The 16408-nt window shown below is 37.6% G+C and overlaps 1 protein-coding gene across 2 annotated transcripts in view; it reads right to left on the reverse strand.

The window, feature by feature from the left end:
* The window catches only part of LOC113106003 (uveal autoantigen with coiled-coil domains and ankyrin repeats protein-like), a 37420-nt gene that overhangs the window by 17231 nt on the left and 3781 nt on the right, over window positions 1-16408 (reverse strand). Inside the window, exons 1-2 of one of the 2 annotated variants that reach the window (XM_026267485.1) lie at window positions 1259-1935; window positions 418-548 (exon numbers count right to left, since the gene is read on the reverse strand). In XM_026267485.1, coding sequence (XP_026123270.1) covers window positions 418-548; window positions 1259-1294 — 167 coding nt within the window. In that variant the 5' untranslated portion in view covers window positions 1295-1935. Of the gene's footprint in view, window positions 1-417; window positions 549-1258; window positions 1936-16408 lie in introns of those variants that run through there. The other variant, XM_026267484.1, reaches the window with a different exon arrangement.

Below are 16408 nucleotides of genomic sequence, written 5' to 3' on the forward strand. Positions count from 1 at the left end.
GCATATGTAAAGAGTGTTTAAGAATTTGAATGATTATGAATAATCTCACAGTTTGAGTGTTTCACGCTCAGGCAGGTGTGTGCAAAACTACATATTTTCAAAACAGACTAACCGGTACGCTGCCTAGTCGATTCATTGGTCTTAAGGATGCCCTGCATTATTAGTCTGGTTTCGGGTTAATCCCATCAAGAGAGGCCACGTTCCTTAAGGACATGTTCTTAAGTTAAACAGTTAGACCACACACAAAAAATAGGAAGAGAACGCAGGATTCTGAAAACAAGCTTTGAAATATAGGACTGTTTAACTTCACACACTTTCTTAAACCTAGATTTAAAAATTTAGACAAACTAGTTGACCTTACTAATAGCCTAATCCGTTGTTGGATGACTAGTCAACCATGGTGACAGGGATACTTACGCAGAGCGGCCCTCTACGTCAAGTTTGGTGGGGATGATGCCCTTCTTGCAGAGCACTGCTGCCACCTTGTCCACCTCCCTCCTCTCCACTGCCTTCATCAGCCTGTCGTCATACTTATTCCAGTCTGTGTTCTAAAGGATAGAGAGAGACACGTCAGAACACTCATAACATCAGCATGTACACAAAGACAGCAGTGTCATGTTCAATAAAGCTGCTGAGGTGACACCTTTTGTTCATGAATCTCCGAATGATCAGGGTGGTGATCTCAAGTAGAATTAGCTGAATGAAGGAATGTTAACAACAAAAATTCAAAAGCACAACAGGAAACGAAAGGCTTGAAGTCTTCACAAAATAAAAAGGATGGTTTTAAAGGTTTATCTTACATAAATTGAAAAAAATAAAATGTTTCACTTTTCTAAGCAACTGATTAAAATGGAAATGTTTATGTTTACGTCGAATGTCAATAAAAATGTAATTAAAATAAAATAATACCTGTAATAATAAATTAATAAAGGCTTGTAGCCATCCAGGACACTAAATAACTTCTGAACCAAAGAAACACCTGAGGATATAGATATTTTAGAGTAGTCTTAATACACATTACTCATTAAAAAAAAAAAACCTTTTGCATTAACAAAAGATGCTTTAAGCCTGCCATGGTCCTACAAGTTCACACAAGCTTTTCAAGAGACGTCTAAGCTAAAAGACGTCCCAAAAGCACACACACTCACTTCAGAATCAAATGTCTCTGCCTCCAGCTTTTGCATACATAAAGAGAAAGAACTGAAAGCATAGCAAAGTTTAAGGGAAAAATACCACTGGAGAATCTCTTGATACCTACAAAGTACATGGAGGTGCATTTGAGCCATCGACTCATCTTGGTGGTCCTTTTGCCGTGGTCTGGAGAAGTACAAGAATAAGAAAAAGTTCTGTCTGAAAAAAGAAAAGAACACTCAGCCAGCGAGTGTTTGCGTGTTTATGGTCTTCAGATGAATCCCCCTCTCCAGCAGACAGCCTGTGCCTCGCAGGGGGACCAGAAACCTCGGCAGAGTCCTCGAGCTTCTCTCCAGCCCACAGCCTCTCCACGAGACTTCATCACGGCATGAGAAACGGTGCAAACACACAGAGAGTGAGCCGCTGTAGCACAGGGACCAGCCCTGGGACAGCAGCTCCTCCTCCCAGGCTGAGTCTCTGTCGCTTCCCTTCTCTGTCAGACCGTCCCCCTATCCGTACAGCCTCTATCCTGCTTTCCGTTCTCTTCTCCTATCCTTCTGTCTGTAACTGCTTTGCTCCTCTATGCCAAATGGCAAGGACGTTCAACCTCTGGCAGTAAATATGTGAGCTCTTCTAGGTCTAAAATATCCCTGTAAACAGCACGTAGACAGGCTCAGGGTGGTTACCTCTTTATTTTTGCACCTCAGACCTTCCTCCAATGACTGAATGGGGTAGAACTGCTAATAATAAACCATCCTAGCATATCTAGTCCATGAGTAACAGTTACGGTGACACCCGTGAGCAACAAGGCCAGCCAAATGAGAGGAACCTCAGCACTGCAGGCAAATACTGTATCCCCCTCCGCAGTCATGGCCGCACATAAAGCTACAACCATTAATCTCTAGGAGATTAAAGTCTCTGGTCCAGACCAGGTCATCATCTGGCGGTCTGAGGAGACGCTTCCAGCCTCACTCACACTGGGGGGTGGGGGTTGAGGGGGGGGGGTTCTGAGCTGACGGATGAAGCACACGGTAGCAGGATTAGGTGTCGGCTTTTTACAATCAGCTGCCTGGCATATGGAGCCTGAAACCCTGTTTACAATCGCCCCATGCCGTCTCTGTATCTGCAAGACAAACACTACGCAAACGATCTATTTCTAAAAGCAAGACGTCAGCTTTTAATTTGGTAGGTGAGAGACTTGAAAGTGGATCAAAAGGCTGCAGGGACGCATAAGATTTTCAAACCAGCGCCAGAGGGGGAGTTCAGTTACCCCTTAATACACCCCTCTACCCCCAGCGATACAGCAGAATACATGTGAGAATACCCACATGTATAGCATGTCATATGAGGGACACTGGGAAGGGTATCGACTCTCAAAACCTGCTTGGTCCCATAGAAACAATGACACTGACATGGATGCATATAGGGTCTAGTACCTTAAATAAGCACAATATTGAGCATGTGGGTGTGTGGACTATTTCGGTTTTGTTTTGTCTTTTGCAAAGGACACTGGCTGAACAGGCTGAATAACTCACAACTGCAATTCAGTGTCATATTAAAGTGTGAGACCAAATAAAATATACACTATGTGTCTGTTTGTCTGGGCATACGTGACTTACCCTGTACTAATACCAATTTACGGTTCAAACCTTGAAATTAGTTTTCCAGACAAAGAGATTCCTTGGTAAATCTGAAGAGGAGTATTATCCAAAAGTGATGGAAGACACATATGTGACCCTGGACCAAAAAAAACAAAAAAAAAAAACAGCCCAAAGTCACTGGGATAAGTTTTTAGCAATAGCCAAAAAAAATTTTTTCTATGGGTCAAAATTATCGATTTTTCGTTCATGACAAAAATCATTAGGATATTAAGTAAAGATCATGTTCCATGAAGATATCTTGTACATTTCCTACCATAAATAAATTAAAACTTAATTTTTGATTTGTAATATGCTTTGCTTAGGACTTTAAAGGTGATTTTTTTTTTTCAGTTTTTAGATTTTTTTGCACCCTCAGATTCCAGATTTTCAAATAGTTGTATCTCGGCCAAATATTTTCCTATCCTAATAAACCATACATCAAAAGGAAAGCTTATTTATTCAGCTTTCACATGATATTATGTACATTTCAAGAAATTGACCCATATGAATGGTTTTGTGATCTAGGGTCACATATGAATACCTCTTCGTTACGGTTTTTAAAGTCATCCCAGGATGCAGCCCGTGAAAATTCAGTTTGCAGAGCTGTAATCTATGCAAAAGGCTACACTTTAAGAGTTCAGTATAGTTTAACGGTCACGTTATAATTAGTTTCAATGAACTTGCTACTGTTGCAAAATAAAAATAAAATAAAAAAGTAATAATGAAGAATGAATAGGTGTGGCCAATATTTTGACTGGTGTGTTAACACTATTATACACACAGACAAAAACAGATGGTTGAAAGTATGTGGACAATGGGTTTGACTATTCCAGTAATTCAAGAGAATTGTGCACTTGTTGAAACAGTTAGAGGTGGGCCTTATTGAAAGTGAAAGTTCTGTAATATGGAAATGATCTTTAAATACTACTAATAATGCCTTCTGCTGTAGCTCTTATATCAGTACTCCTCAGATGTCACGGAAGGTTTAAAGTCAACAACTTTGAAAGTGATTAAAGGATAGTTCACCCCAATTCTGTCATTATTTACTCGCCCTCATGTCATTCTAAACCTGCATGACTTTATCTCTGCGGAACACAAAAGATAATATTTTGACAAACGTTTCTTTTTATTATATGAACCAAAAATGCCTTTTTTCCCCTGAATATTTTATGAAAGTCATATAGGTTTGGAGCTACATGAGGGTGAGTAAAGGACAGAATTTTTTTTGTTGGGATAATATATTTTAAGGAAACATCAAGCACTTAGTAGTGTAGTAATTTAGTGTTCATTACATCTGCAAGGATCAGTGCACTTTTATTTTCCAACGAAACAACAAAATTATCAACTGTATATTAATTGATTCAAATTAAAACTAATTAAGAGTCTTAAGTCAACCTATGGGAAGAGTTGACGGATCATGAGTGTGTGTGTGCGCATGTGTGTTTATGTCATGCATGAACGAAATGCATTTGCATACGAGGGACAGGTGCAAACAGGTTGGTTTGTTTATAAAGTTGAGTAATAGGGTGTGTCGTTCTTCTAGTGCAGATTTGAACGTACCCATGAAATCCACACAAAAACACACACCATACTAGTGTTTTCAGTGCAAACAGGTTAATAAGACCAACAAGGTATGAAGTGGTTGGACAATGTATCTAGGTTGGATCTTGGCTGCCGGGCAGTCTGGGTGACTCTGTGTGTTATAATTTATGTCATCACCTTGTAAAATGAAACCCAATCCCCCATCCCAGATCACACACACACACACACACACACACACAACCCACAGTCTTGCCTGGCAACAGCAAACGTACATGGCCATAAATCAAGACACATAGAAGAAAGCTATAGATACTTGTGTCCTGCTATACAAAGATAACACAGAGAGAGTATAAGAAATACAACAATACCAGGCAGTTATTATGAGTGTGACAAAGAGCAATCAAGCATGTGTCTCACTGCATAAACCAAGTCAGTGCTTTAACTACTAACCTGCACTAGCCCAGGGCCATAGTTGACAGCTATGAATTATTAATGGCATAAACTGAAATCTGCACAACAGCTCACTCAACAGATTCATCTTCGTTGCTCCCTGTAAGGACACCTGCAGCTAAAAAAATAAATAAATCAGGCCATCGCATCGCATCTGTTTGTTCATATTTCCACTCTTCTCACACAGAAACTGTCTCGTCACTTCAGACCAGTGACATGCCATCCACACATCAACAGGTCTGATTTAGTGCAGCACTAACCACAATCGGCCCCCCAAAGAGTAGCAGAGAGCAGTCATGCTAGATTTAGAAAGTTCTGGAGGCAGACGTATCCCTCTCAAGTGACTGTAAAGGGTGGGATTGCTGAAGGTGGAAAGAGAGGGAAAAAACGGCATTCTTGGAGTTCAGCCTAACACTAATTCCACATCAAAAACATCTCGCCGCTGGATACCACATGCCTGAAGCAGAGAATACTGGTGTAATATCCTCTTTTTGTTATATATATAAAAAAAAAAACACAATATAAGTAACATGCAAACTGAAAATCTCCTCGGGTCATGTTTTTTTAAATGTGATCCAAATTTTTCTGATGAGCATGGAAAACTGGTTTGACCTTTCTTCAGATACAATTTCCCACATCAGTGTTACAAAAAGAAAAAAAGAATCTGCTAATTTAAATAAAGCTGAAATCAAATGCAGAATATACTGTAAAAAGCTGAAATATAAGTTACAACTAAAGTAGGCTAGTACATTTTCTAGATCTGAATCTCAAAGAAAATTACAAAAAGCAAAAAAAAAAAAAAAAAAAAAAAGAACAAAACTTTAAATAAAATTAAATTTGAATATCAAAAAAGCTAATTCTATATTGTTCCACATTCACTTCAGAAACTCATCACATGCTTGCTAAAAAAATAAATAAATCTTATTTCACACCGCTCTCTCACTCTATTCATTAAACACATTCAGATAATATGTAAATCACTTGTTTTGTGAACCATTTTGCATTCTAGTTGTGTTTGAGTTGTATTATGAGGGTGTATTATGAGAGTCTAACCTGTCATTACTGTGCACGCTGTAGTTAACTGGAGACTATTTGAAGGTCTACTGCTTTGCTAAAGTTCAGTGTCTGTTGTCGAGCACTGGGCTAAATGGATGCTTTAATTAGCACCACTTCCCTTCCAAAAGGCATCTGGATGATCTCAGCGAAGTGTGTCGGTATGCTAAAGAAAAGCAGAGAGGAACTATTGGAAGATGTTGTGTTTAAATGTACACTATGGCTAAACGAAGATAGCTATTGGCTGATGGCAGTCTCTCTGCTCACTGACATGCCAAATATTATGACTGAAAAGGTGTAATGCTGCAATTAGCAACAACGAAATTGAGTTAACGGGCATAGGGTGTATCCGTTCCTCACACATTATCTAATCTTCAGTTGTAACTAAGGTAGTTGGCTCTGACCCCACCAGTTAACGTCAGTTATCTCCTATGGTGTCATCACAGTGGGAGAAAGGATTCTAGACTATTAAGTAGAGATGTCAAAAGTATGACGGTAATATCAGTAATATCACACGATTTGTCTTTCACTTCCTGGATTAAATGTCTTGGCAAGGTATTAAATGTATTAAACTGTTCCGTCTAAACTGAATGCAAACAAGCAGAACAAAATAAACTAATTAAGAGAATGAATACTTACAAGAATACCTAAAAATTTAAATATGTGTGCGTAGAATTATATAATATATCATTATATGGAGGTATTGGGATATACAAACAAAAATCATATGTAAACAAAAACTTTTATTCTGGATGCGATTAATCATTAATCGTTTCACAGCACTTAGTTAATAAATAATAATTCAACAATAATCCTGATCAGACAAAGAGAAAGAGAAAGTGACAGTACTTCATTTTTTTTTGGAAGAACTTGGAGCAACGCTGATTAGCTGAAAATCGCCTGAGGGCTGCATGCCATTGTTTTCAATTCAGTTGATTATTATTTGCATTTAAGATTAATATTACTGTAGTGGAATAGTGTTGCACGGTGCACCGATACTTCAAAAGTATCGCGATTCTCGGAAATTAAAAACGTCACGATACCTAAATTTATTAGTATCTATACTTCAAAGAATGACTGCGTTTCAGATTTGTAAGAGACGTATTTCATGTTGGTGTCATGGTGTGTGCAATGCACGCTTCCAGTGCCTCCTTATGTACGTCTGTGTTTTTTCTCCTCACGCAAGCAAAAAAGCACTACTGCCTGCATTAGTGGCTTTACTAAACTGATTTGGCTTTACTAACATGTGTGCATAATCGCATTAAATAGTTTAAATGAGTTGTTCAGATGAACAAAGCACAAGGTTTTCTTGCATAATTAACATTTTAATTGTTTGGTCAGACCGTTCATATATAATATTCACATTAATCGGGGATTAAACGTGGAGTTATGTTCTGTAGCCTATGCTAAATATGAAAACGAGCGTATCTGCACAGCACCTATAACTGCGCTTTGTATCTGCTGATTGCTGATCGAGATTTACATGCTTGGCTTACTGACCCTGTAAACTCATTCATTTCATTCATAAACGAGATGTATAAGTTCATTCAACTCATTCACGCATGAGAAGATCTCTCGATCTCGTTCAGTGAAGGGTGGATTCGTTCACTACAGTCATCAAATCACATGCTCCGTCACATCTTGAGTAACTCTTTGACTGGATGAAACAGTTCAAAGAGCTGTTCACGAGCTGCTGTGGAGGGAGGAGCTTCAGTGAACGAGAAATATGAGTCTAGTAGCAACGTATCTTCCGTGATGTCCGCGATGCGCGGGTCGGGGTGGGTAAAGAGATGTTTTTCTTTATTTGCAGGCTGGGGCGGGCCAAATTATTTCATAAACGGGGGACCCGCGGGTTGAAAAAAAAACCTGACCCGCACATCACTAGGCTGCACGTGCGAGCACAAGTGATACTGTGGCCGCCGGTCCATGGCTGGTAGAAAAAGATGACGCTCATTAAAGCTCACTGGCTGAGTTTTCTCCGCTGAAAGAAAAGGTTGCACAACTGACAGAATAAGTTACAATATCTGAGATATTGCTGCTAAATTTTATTTGCTTTTTTTTTTTTTTTTTTACTTGAATGCCATTGCTTAAATTTATATTATTTATCTTTTGACATTTAATCTTCTGAGTTCAGAAACATTGTTTAATACAATCGCTGTTCATATTTATTATTCAAAGTTCAGAATCAAGATAAATGTATTACTCTTATGTTTCTAACTGTATAACTGAGATAATGCTGCTAAATGTATTTTTTCTTTACCTTGAATGTCATTGCTCCATTTTATTTTTTATATTTTGATATTTCATAATTTGTTCAAATGTTTAACATATATGCTGTTCATATGTTCATTTATTAGTGTGTAATATGATTAGAATGATGTCCCGCAATTCTTGACTAGGTATCGGTATCGAAACAATAATTTTGGTATCGTGACAACACTATAGTGGAATCAAAAATGAAGGATTGTAAATTCTCACTGGAATTTTCAGCTGTAATTCTATAATTCTAATATAAAAAGACCCTACAGAGCTTAAAAGTGACTAAAGAAAGAGGTGTTTATTTAGCACTGATTGGAATATTATGGTGCACAAAGCATTGTCTCAATCACTGTATCATTGTTTTGATCCAACGTCTCTTTGTGGGATAAACTGAGAAGAAAACAGATTTTGCAAAAACAAGACAGGGCCAGACAGGAACACAGAAACACAGTTGGGTCTCGTCCAGCTGTCTGATCAAACCCTTCTGATCTGACCTTTGACCCAGTGGTCAGAACACATCCCTGCTATTTTCCTCTACTTCCGACAGCTGGGTAAAGCCCAGGATCAGATTTCTGCTGACCTATACAGTGTCACCCTCATATTTCATCCTTCTTCAGACCACCACTGTATAATTCTTAGCACATATCAAAACCATCATGGGACAATCTAGTAATTTCATTGACACCACTAAGCAACTTAACACTTTCATGTTATGTAACTCTCTTATAAATATTCAAGTCCTTGACCATGTCAAAAAGCTTCTTAATTAAAATGAAAAGCGAGTCATGTTTGAGAGCAGAGAGTGCTCAATATTTCGCAAACACTCAGAGAATATCAATAGATTAGAGAATAATAAAAAATTTACATCTCATCAGCCTGCCCATGTCAGTGTTTGGGAAAGTGCAAACACTTGGCAAGAGTTCAAGGCAAATACATCGGAGGGAAAGATGATTTCATGAATTAAAAGCAAGCTCACTACTAATCATTCTTATACATTGTAACATGCAACATAACATTGTGGAATATTATTACCATTTTAAATAAAAAATATTTTCAAATAGGATACAGTTAACAATAATATCACTTCATTCTTCAGAAATCATTCTAATGCGCAGATTCGGTAGTCAGGAAACATTTTTTCATATTTTCAAAGATAAAGTTGTGCTGCTTAATAATTAATAGAAAGCATTTATGTGAAATGTTTTCTCATTTCATTATAAACGTCATTACTGTCACTTTTGACAAGATTGTGTTTTGAATTGTATCCTTGCTGAATAAGAAAAAAAAAGGTAGTTTATGACACGAATGCAGTTGATCATTGCACTCAGAATGAGTGAAACGCACAAGATAAACTTTAAACCAGACTCACTGAATGCAGTCTGATCAGATGCCTTATTCATCATTCAGTCAGGAGGAACAGATAGAGACTGTGGGTGGCACAGCATATCTTAGTGGATTCTAGAGAGGGGAGTCATGACTTCTTCAGAGTTCATCCTCTGTTGGCCGGCGCCAGTCCGTCCAACGTCTCTATCAAAACAGAGGCATCTTATTCAACCAGAGCAGAGTCCTATCACCGCTCTGATGAATGAGGAAGAATTCCAGACTAAATAACTCCCACTATAACTCTCTCACACAGTCACCCCTCTTTCAATTGTTATTTCAATCAAAAAGAAATAGGGTCCCTTCCCATGCCAAGGGGCCAAAATAAATAGCCTCTGCAACCACATTTATTTAAAAGTTCATCTTTTATGGAGCTTTGGAGAAAGTCTCTCTAAAATTTTGTCTAATATATCTAACGATTTGTTTGTGTATTTGTTGATACTGAAAAATTCCTAACAATTATGAAAACATGAAATAGCTGGAGGAAAGAGACTAATCAAAACTCTTTAACCCACTTGATTAAATGTGTTTTTTTACAGGGCTCTGTGGAATACTTGATTCTGATTGGTCAGTCGTGACATTCCAAGGCATGTTATCCCTCGATAACATCCTGTAGAAGCTGATAACACAGGCTTATCCAGGTAATTGAAGTCGGCGCTGTACTCTTGCTAGGAACTGTTTTTTTTTTTCTTGATGGAAGCTTAACGTTTGTTTAGTTAATGAAATATTATAACTCAATTGAAAATTATGCACTATTATTTAATTATGTCATCCTTGTATCTAGGACTCACTCTCTCATTTCATACAAATGCAGCTGGCTGCCATTTTGATACGATTGTTTTTGTACATTGTAATGAGTTATAAGATAACTAACAAACTGGTTAAAAAGATTTTAAAACATTTTAGTCTTAAAGTGATAGTTAACTCAAAAATGAAAATGAGATGTTTATCTGCTTACCACCAGGGCACCCAAGATGTAGGTGACTTGGTTTCTTCAGTAAAACACAAACTGAAAAATTTAACTTACATGGTTGCAATCTGTTAGGAATTTAATGTTAGTGGATGGGAATCATGGCTAAAACATACAATAAAACTAAAAATAAATAAATAAACATACACAAACAAAACCAAATTAAACCCTGCAGCTTGTGATGATAAATTGATGTGTAAAGACACAAAATGATCAGTCTGTGCAAGAAACTGAACAGTATTTATATTGTTTTTTTTTTTGTTTTTTTTACCTCTGCTGCACTAAAATGTCTCAACTGTCTGAAATGTTCTGCACGTCGTCACACGCAGACAGTGTCGAAGACGCACAGTGAATCAGAGGTTAAAAAAACGATATAAATACTGTTCAGTTTCTTGCACAAACCGATCGGTTTGTGTCTTTACACATCAATTTATCGTCACAAGCAGCAGGGTTTAATTTGGCTTTGCTTGAGCATGTGTTTTAGTTTTAATGTAAGTTTTAGCCATGATTCCCATCCACTTACATTATATGACTAACAGACTGCAACAGTTTGAGTTAAATATCTCTGTTTGTGTTCTGCTGAAGACACAAAGTCACCTAAATCTTGGATGCCATGGGGGTAAGCAGATAAACATAAAAGTTTCATTTTTGGGTGAACTATTGCTTTAAATCTTTTAAACACCATAATTATAAATGTGGTGAAATGCTGTGTAATAAGTGGCATGACTGTACCGTTTCCCTTAATTGTCAGTCTAGTTTGAACTTGCCGCTTGCCGCTTGCTTGCAGCTGCTGTTCACAGAAGCTTTGCGTTCAAATATTTCAACTCAAATCAATATGTTGTGTCTAGTTATTTACTTATGTGGCAAGGAGCCGTGTAATGAGCAGGATAATGTACATCCAGCCGGTTGTTACAGCAGAATAACCCCCTTCAGGGTGATACAAGACACCTCCGCTACGGGGTCCTGCTCACCCTTACAGGGGATATTCTGTGATAACAACCGGCTGGATGTACATTATCCCTTACATGACATGAGAGAAAGACAGGAGTGGAATATCTCAGACACTAAAAAAAAAAAAGTGCAAAGGAAATGTTCTCTTAAATAATGGTCATGGTGGGGAATGCTTTGGATTTTTGGCATTACATTACAGTGACCTCGCATGCTCCCATTTCTGTGGATTCTGGTCTGTGGTGGAAAATAGGAGCGTGACAGCACTTTCTCTAACATATTTAAATTATTTCCCCTATAACACTGGAGCCCCCTAATGGATGACTTAACCACTGAGATAGATGACTGTTCCTGCAATCCTCTCATTCATCCATAAACACATGTACAAATAACATGCACTTTCTAAAACCTTGTACAATACTTACAGCTTGCTTAGATAACTCATGATTAAAGAATGAAATCCAAACATGTGCATGTTGAATTGTAGCTTTTATTTTATCATCATTGTCTACTAACTCTGAAGCCGTCCAAAACTTCCCACCCACTGACCAGCAAGTGACAAAGCAATAGTCGTGTCTGTGATGTAACTCTAGCTATTGTCAGTCCCACAATGATCTCTTCAATATGTTCCACCCTTATACACTTGCATTTACACATCAAGGGGTCTTAAAAAAAAAAAAAAAAAAAAAAAACATTCCAGAAATTCAAACGGTCCATGTATTTCATTAAAACAATATTTGTCTGACCTCAGTTAACTCAACTAGGTCTCAGCAAAATCCCACTAGAAAAAAAAAAGAAAAGAATACATTCATCTGGCCCAATATTGCATTTGCCTGAGGGAAACACCTGAATCAACATAAAGCCAACACAACGTAAAAGTACACAAAACACTTTAAAGAGAATGAGAAGAGTTGATCAGTGTTGATCTGAAGAACAGAAGCACAGATAGCATAGATGAATGTGTGTGTCCATGTTTGTTTGGCAGTGTGAAAGAGATGAAGAAAGGACATCGCACCGCTGTGACTCTACCAGCTAAAGCCTAGCAACCATCCTTCTCCATAACCTATGCTGAGACTGGCAGGTTAAGACTTGTCTCTCTATGCCCTTTAGAAACTCCTTCTCACCCCCCTCCTCTTCCTACATACCACAAACACACACATAATGCCCACTAAATTCTTCCCTACTTGGGAGGGAAAAAAAGGCATTCTTTGTATTAGTAGCTCTATCTAGTATGGTAGACCTCCTTAAGGCACTGCAAGACATTTGACAAGACAAAAAAAAAAAAAAAAAAGAAAGGAAATAAAGCATTGGCCCTTTGCCTATGTTACATATTAAAAGTACGACATAGTTCAGTCAAAAAAAGAAAATGCTCATTCCAAACCTTAATATGCAAAAGACCCTTCTTCAGAATATCTCTTTTTATATCAGGAGTAGAAAAACATAAGAATGAGCAGAATTAAAAAAAAAATTGATGAACTATCATTTATTTATCATGAAACATTGTTTCAAGTTAACATTAATCAAGGTGGTATTAATATCAGAGGGGGAAGACAGCTGGTTTAACAGCAGATATTTTATTATGGAGCAGAGCAGAAACTCAAGTAAAACCTGAAAGAGTTATGCTGACAAAACAATGGGCCATGAATTCACTTCCTCATGGGGAGGGATTAGTAGACAATAAACCTAGTGGTAAGAAAAGTGGACCAAAAAAACAGAGCACATTTTTCCATTTAAACAGAAAAAGGTCTACATGAGAGCAGTGCCAGTGCCACATCTCTCCTCTAGGAGGCAGTCCAAACACCTTACATTTCCAAACTACTGCTGATTTGATCAAATAAACATCCAATGTGAAGACAAATAAAATTTGCTTCTATGCTCCTACGAAGTAAGATAGTAAATGATTTAGTGGAGCTGTCTGAGTTTCGTCAGGTTTCTTCACTTCTGATCACTGTGACCCAACACAACTGCAGTCAAAGTTGTTGTGGCTGTGGTTCAGCACTGAGTTGTGTGTGTGTGTGTGTGTGTGTGTGTGTGTGTGCGCGATGAGGTCAGCAGTACCAGAGCCACACAAAACCACGAGCTGTCAGACAGTGTTTGGAGAGCCATGGTCATAGTATGCTTCTCTCCAAAAACAGTACACCTAAACTCATAAAACAGATCAATCTCAAATGTTTCACAAAAGACCTCAAATACACTTGGTTTTAATATTGAAATCATGTTCTAAAAATGTATTTAATCAGATTATGAATACAATCAATGAATGATAAATGCAAATTCTATGAACACTTTTCTCAACATAACAAAATAGCCTTATCACAAAGACTTGGTTAAAAATTAAAAACTAAAAAAACTAATCTCAACGCAATATGGGGTGGTATAGTTGGATACCTGGTCAAATAGCCCATAATTAATGAGTAATCTGAGATTATCTCTCTTAGGTATTCATCAACACAATGAATAGTGTCTCTTCACGTAGGACTGCAGCCTCTTGTTTGCCAAGTACATTCCACACGATCAATATGCAGCAACACATTTCATTCATTATCCATCTCTCCAGCTCCTGAGCTGGAACTAAAGGGTTTTCTGTTGCAGATTATCAAAAAAAAAAAAAAAGAAGAATAAAAGGTATTATCACATTTTTGAACAGCTACAACGGTTGCTTTATGTTGAAACATTAAGTGTATGGCAATAACTATACATGTCAACGACGTGCTATTTTCTGCAGTTTGTTTTTTTACATTTCTATTAATTAAAAATACATTAAAACAGGATTCTTACAGTGAGTCATTAAAAGCTTGCAAATGAACATAGTAAACACCAACACAAATATAGATCTTCAACATTAATGCAGTTCCCCGAATCTTATCCATTATGTTTTCTTGTTTCTGACGTTAGGCCTTTATGAGAATTTGGGGACATTTATGAACGTTAGGAGGACCCAAGTGAAACTGAATATGTGAAAGGCCAAATACCAGGAATTCCTTAAATCTCAAAATGATGTCATGTGATATGGACACTCAAGGTTTCTATGGGTTTTCTGGGAAAAGAGCCAGGTAGAAAACAGGAGAAGTATGGACAATGGGATGAGTGTCTAGTAAATACAAAGACAAAAAAGGCAAAGATATTTCCTTTAGCCTCATGTCTACAAATGAACATAGCCTACTGCTATCCGAGAACACTCTGGGGGATGAAGAAAGAGAAAGGAGGGTCCCTGCCTTACTAAGGGCTCTAAATCATACATCAAAGTCATGGAAGCGTGTTGTTTGTACATGTTTTGAACTCACTTACTGTATAAGACAAGTGTGGGCAAGCAGAGGAAAATGGCCGAAACAGAAAAACAGCTGCTTTACTGCTTAGCAAGCAAAACTACTTCTAAAGCTCTTAGAAAATAACAGTTCTGGCTGACAAAAATACAGATTTAGAATATAAACTAAACACACATTTTTTGTCAATTAAAAGTGCTATACTGAGGGCTTTAAACACATAACACACAAATTCAAGAAAAAAAATGTTACTTCTTAATGACCCTGTTATTTATACACTTTATTAGTGAACACTACATCTACGATTTCTCCTCTCCTTGCAAGTTTCAGAAGCATACAAATTGAAACAAGTCTCCTCTCCTCTGGCAGAAAAAAAGGCTGTTTTGGTTGTGTAAGGTGATCTCAGACAGGGTGAGGCAAGAAATGCCTCATGTCCTTTCAGGACCTTCCCAAGAGAATGAGAATGGGACAGATAAGAAGATACAGTTTCCAATAGAGTGGAAGGGAGGAGTGAACATTTATTAAAATAGGGGGTGATAAGAAAACGTGCCAGATGTTATGCTGTTTACAACAATCATACAACTGGGTAACATCTGGTAAACATACCAGCACATTCCTCTCTCTCTTTATCCAACCATCCTCTGGATGACTTCAGCAAAAACGGAATGAGGAATGAGGAAGAGCCACATAAATCCTGCATATAACTAAAAACTTGCTGATAAGCCCTGCAGTTTAAGATCAGTGATCAAATGGCATTAAATATTTGCCTCAAATGGCTTCTTCCATTTTCAAATGAGCAAATGAAGTACAAACTCAGCAAGTTTATAAAGTTTCTCCAAATTTAATTCACAAAAATTCTCAAAAGTTTATTATTAAATCAACAAAGCTGTCAATTTTTTGAAACTGAAAAGTGTAGCATAGTAGTAGTCTTTGATTTATTTGGTCCAAGTAATTTGATTTTGATTTAAATCAAGCAGATTGATAATCAGAAGACATAAATAAACCTCACAGAAATAAACTAACATACTGTAATGTTTATAGAAATAGAATAATATAGAAATAGAAAAGTTAAAGGAGTCAAGGAGTCCTATTATGCTCTTTTACAACGTCTTGATTTTGTTTTGGGGGTGTGGACATGCTCTCATATCATAGTAGGTTGTTCGAAAAACATTATTTTTCACATATTTTACTTTTTTCAACACTTCTCTCCTCAGTCTGGTATGAACAGCCTGAATAGTTCCTGTATCAAATGAAGGCCCACCTTCTGAAATAAGAAATGTCCTGTGATTGGTTAGCTGGGCCAGTGTGTGATGTGATTGGCTCTACTCCACGCCTGGTTGGGAAATGTCATGTCCCTTTTAGACAAGCAGCCTCCTGCTACATAAATATTGCATCAAAATCACATCAATTAGACCATGATTTAAACCCGGATGATTGTAACCACTCCAAGTATGGGATGTCCATTAACTGAATGTGCACAGCGTCAGCTGGTTCCTGTGCAGACAGCTTTGTTCACAATAATGGGAGCAATCCAAATTTTACTGGGGGTGATTTTTTTTTCCCAAGTCAGTCCTGAAATACTGTTGTTTTGAAAACTTGATGAAAAGATCATCCTGATCCTGCACCTCCAGACCTCTGGCAATGGCTGTTCCTGGTTCAAGACCAGCAGGTTTTAGCAACCAGTATAGAGCCAAAATTTCCAGCCAGGAAACGCCAATACAAATGCTTAAATCTAAGCTGCATTAAAGAGCCCATTTCATAAATCAGTCTCC

The sequence above is a fragment of the Carassius auratus genome, chromosome 7 (genome assembly GCF_003368295.1).
Source record: "Carassius auratus strain Wakin chromosome 7, ASM336829v1, whole genome shotgun sequence".
In the NCBI taxonomy this organism is placed as follows: Eukaryota; Metazoa; Chordata; class Actinopteri; order Cypriniformes; family Cyprinidae; genus Carassius; species Carassius auratus.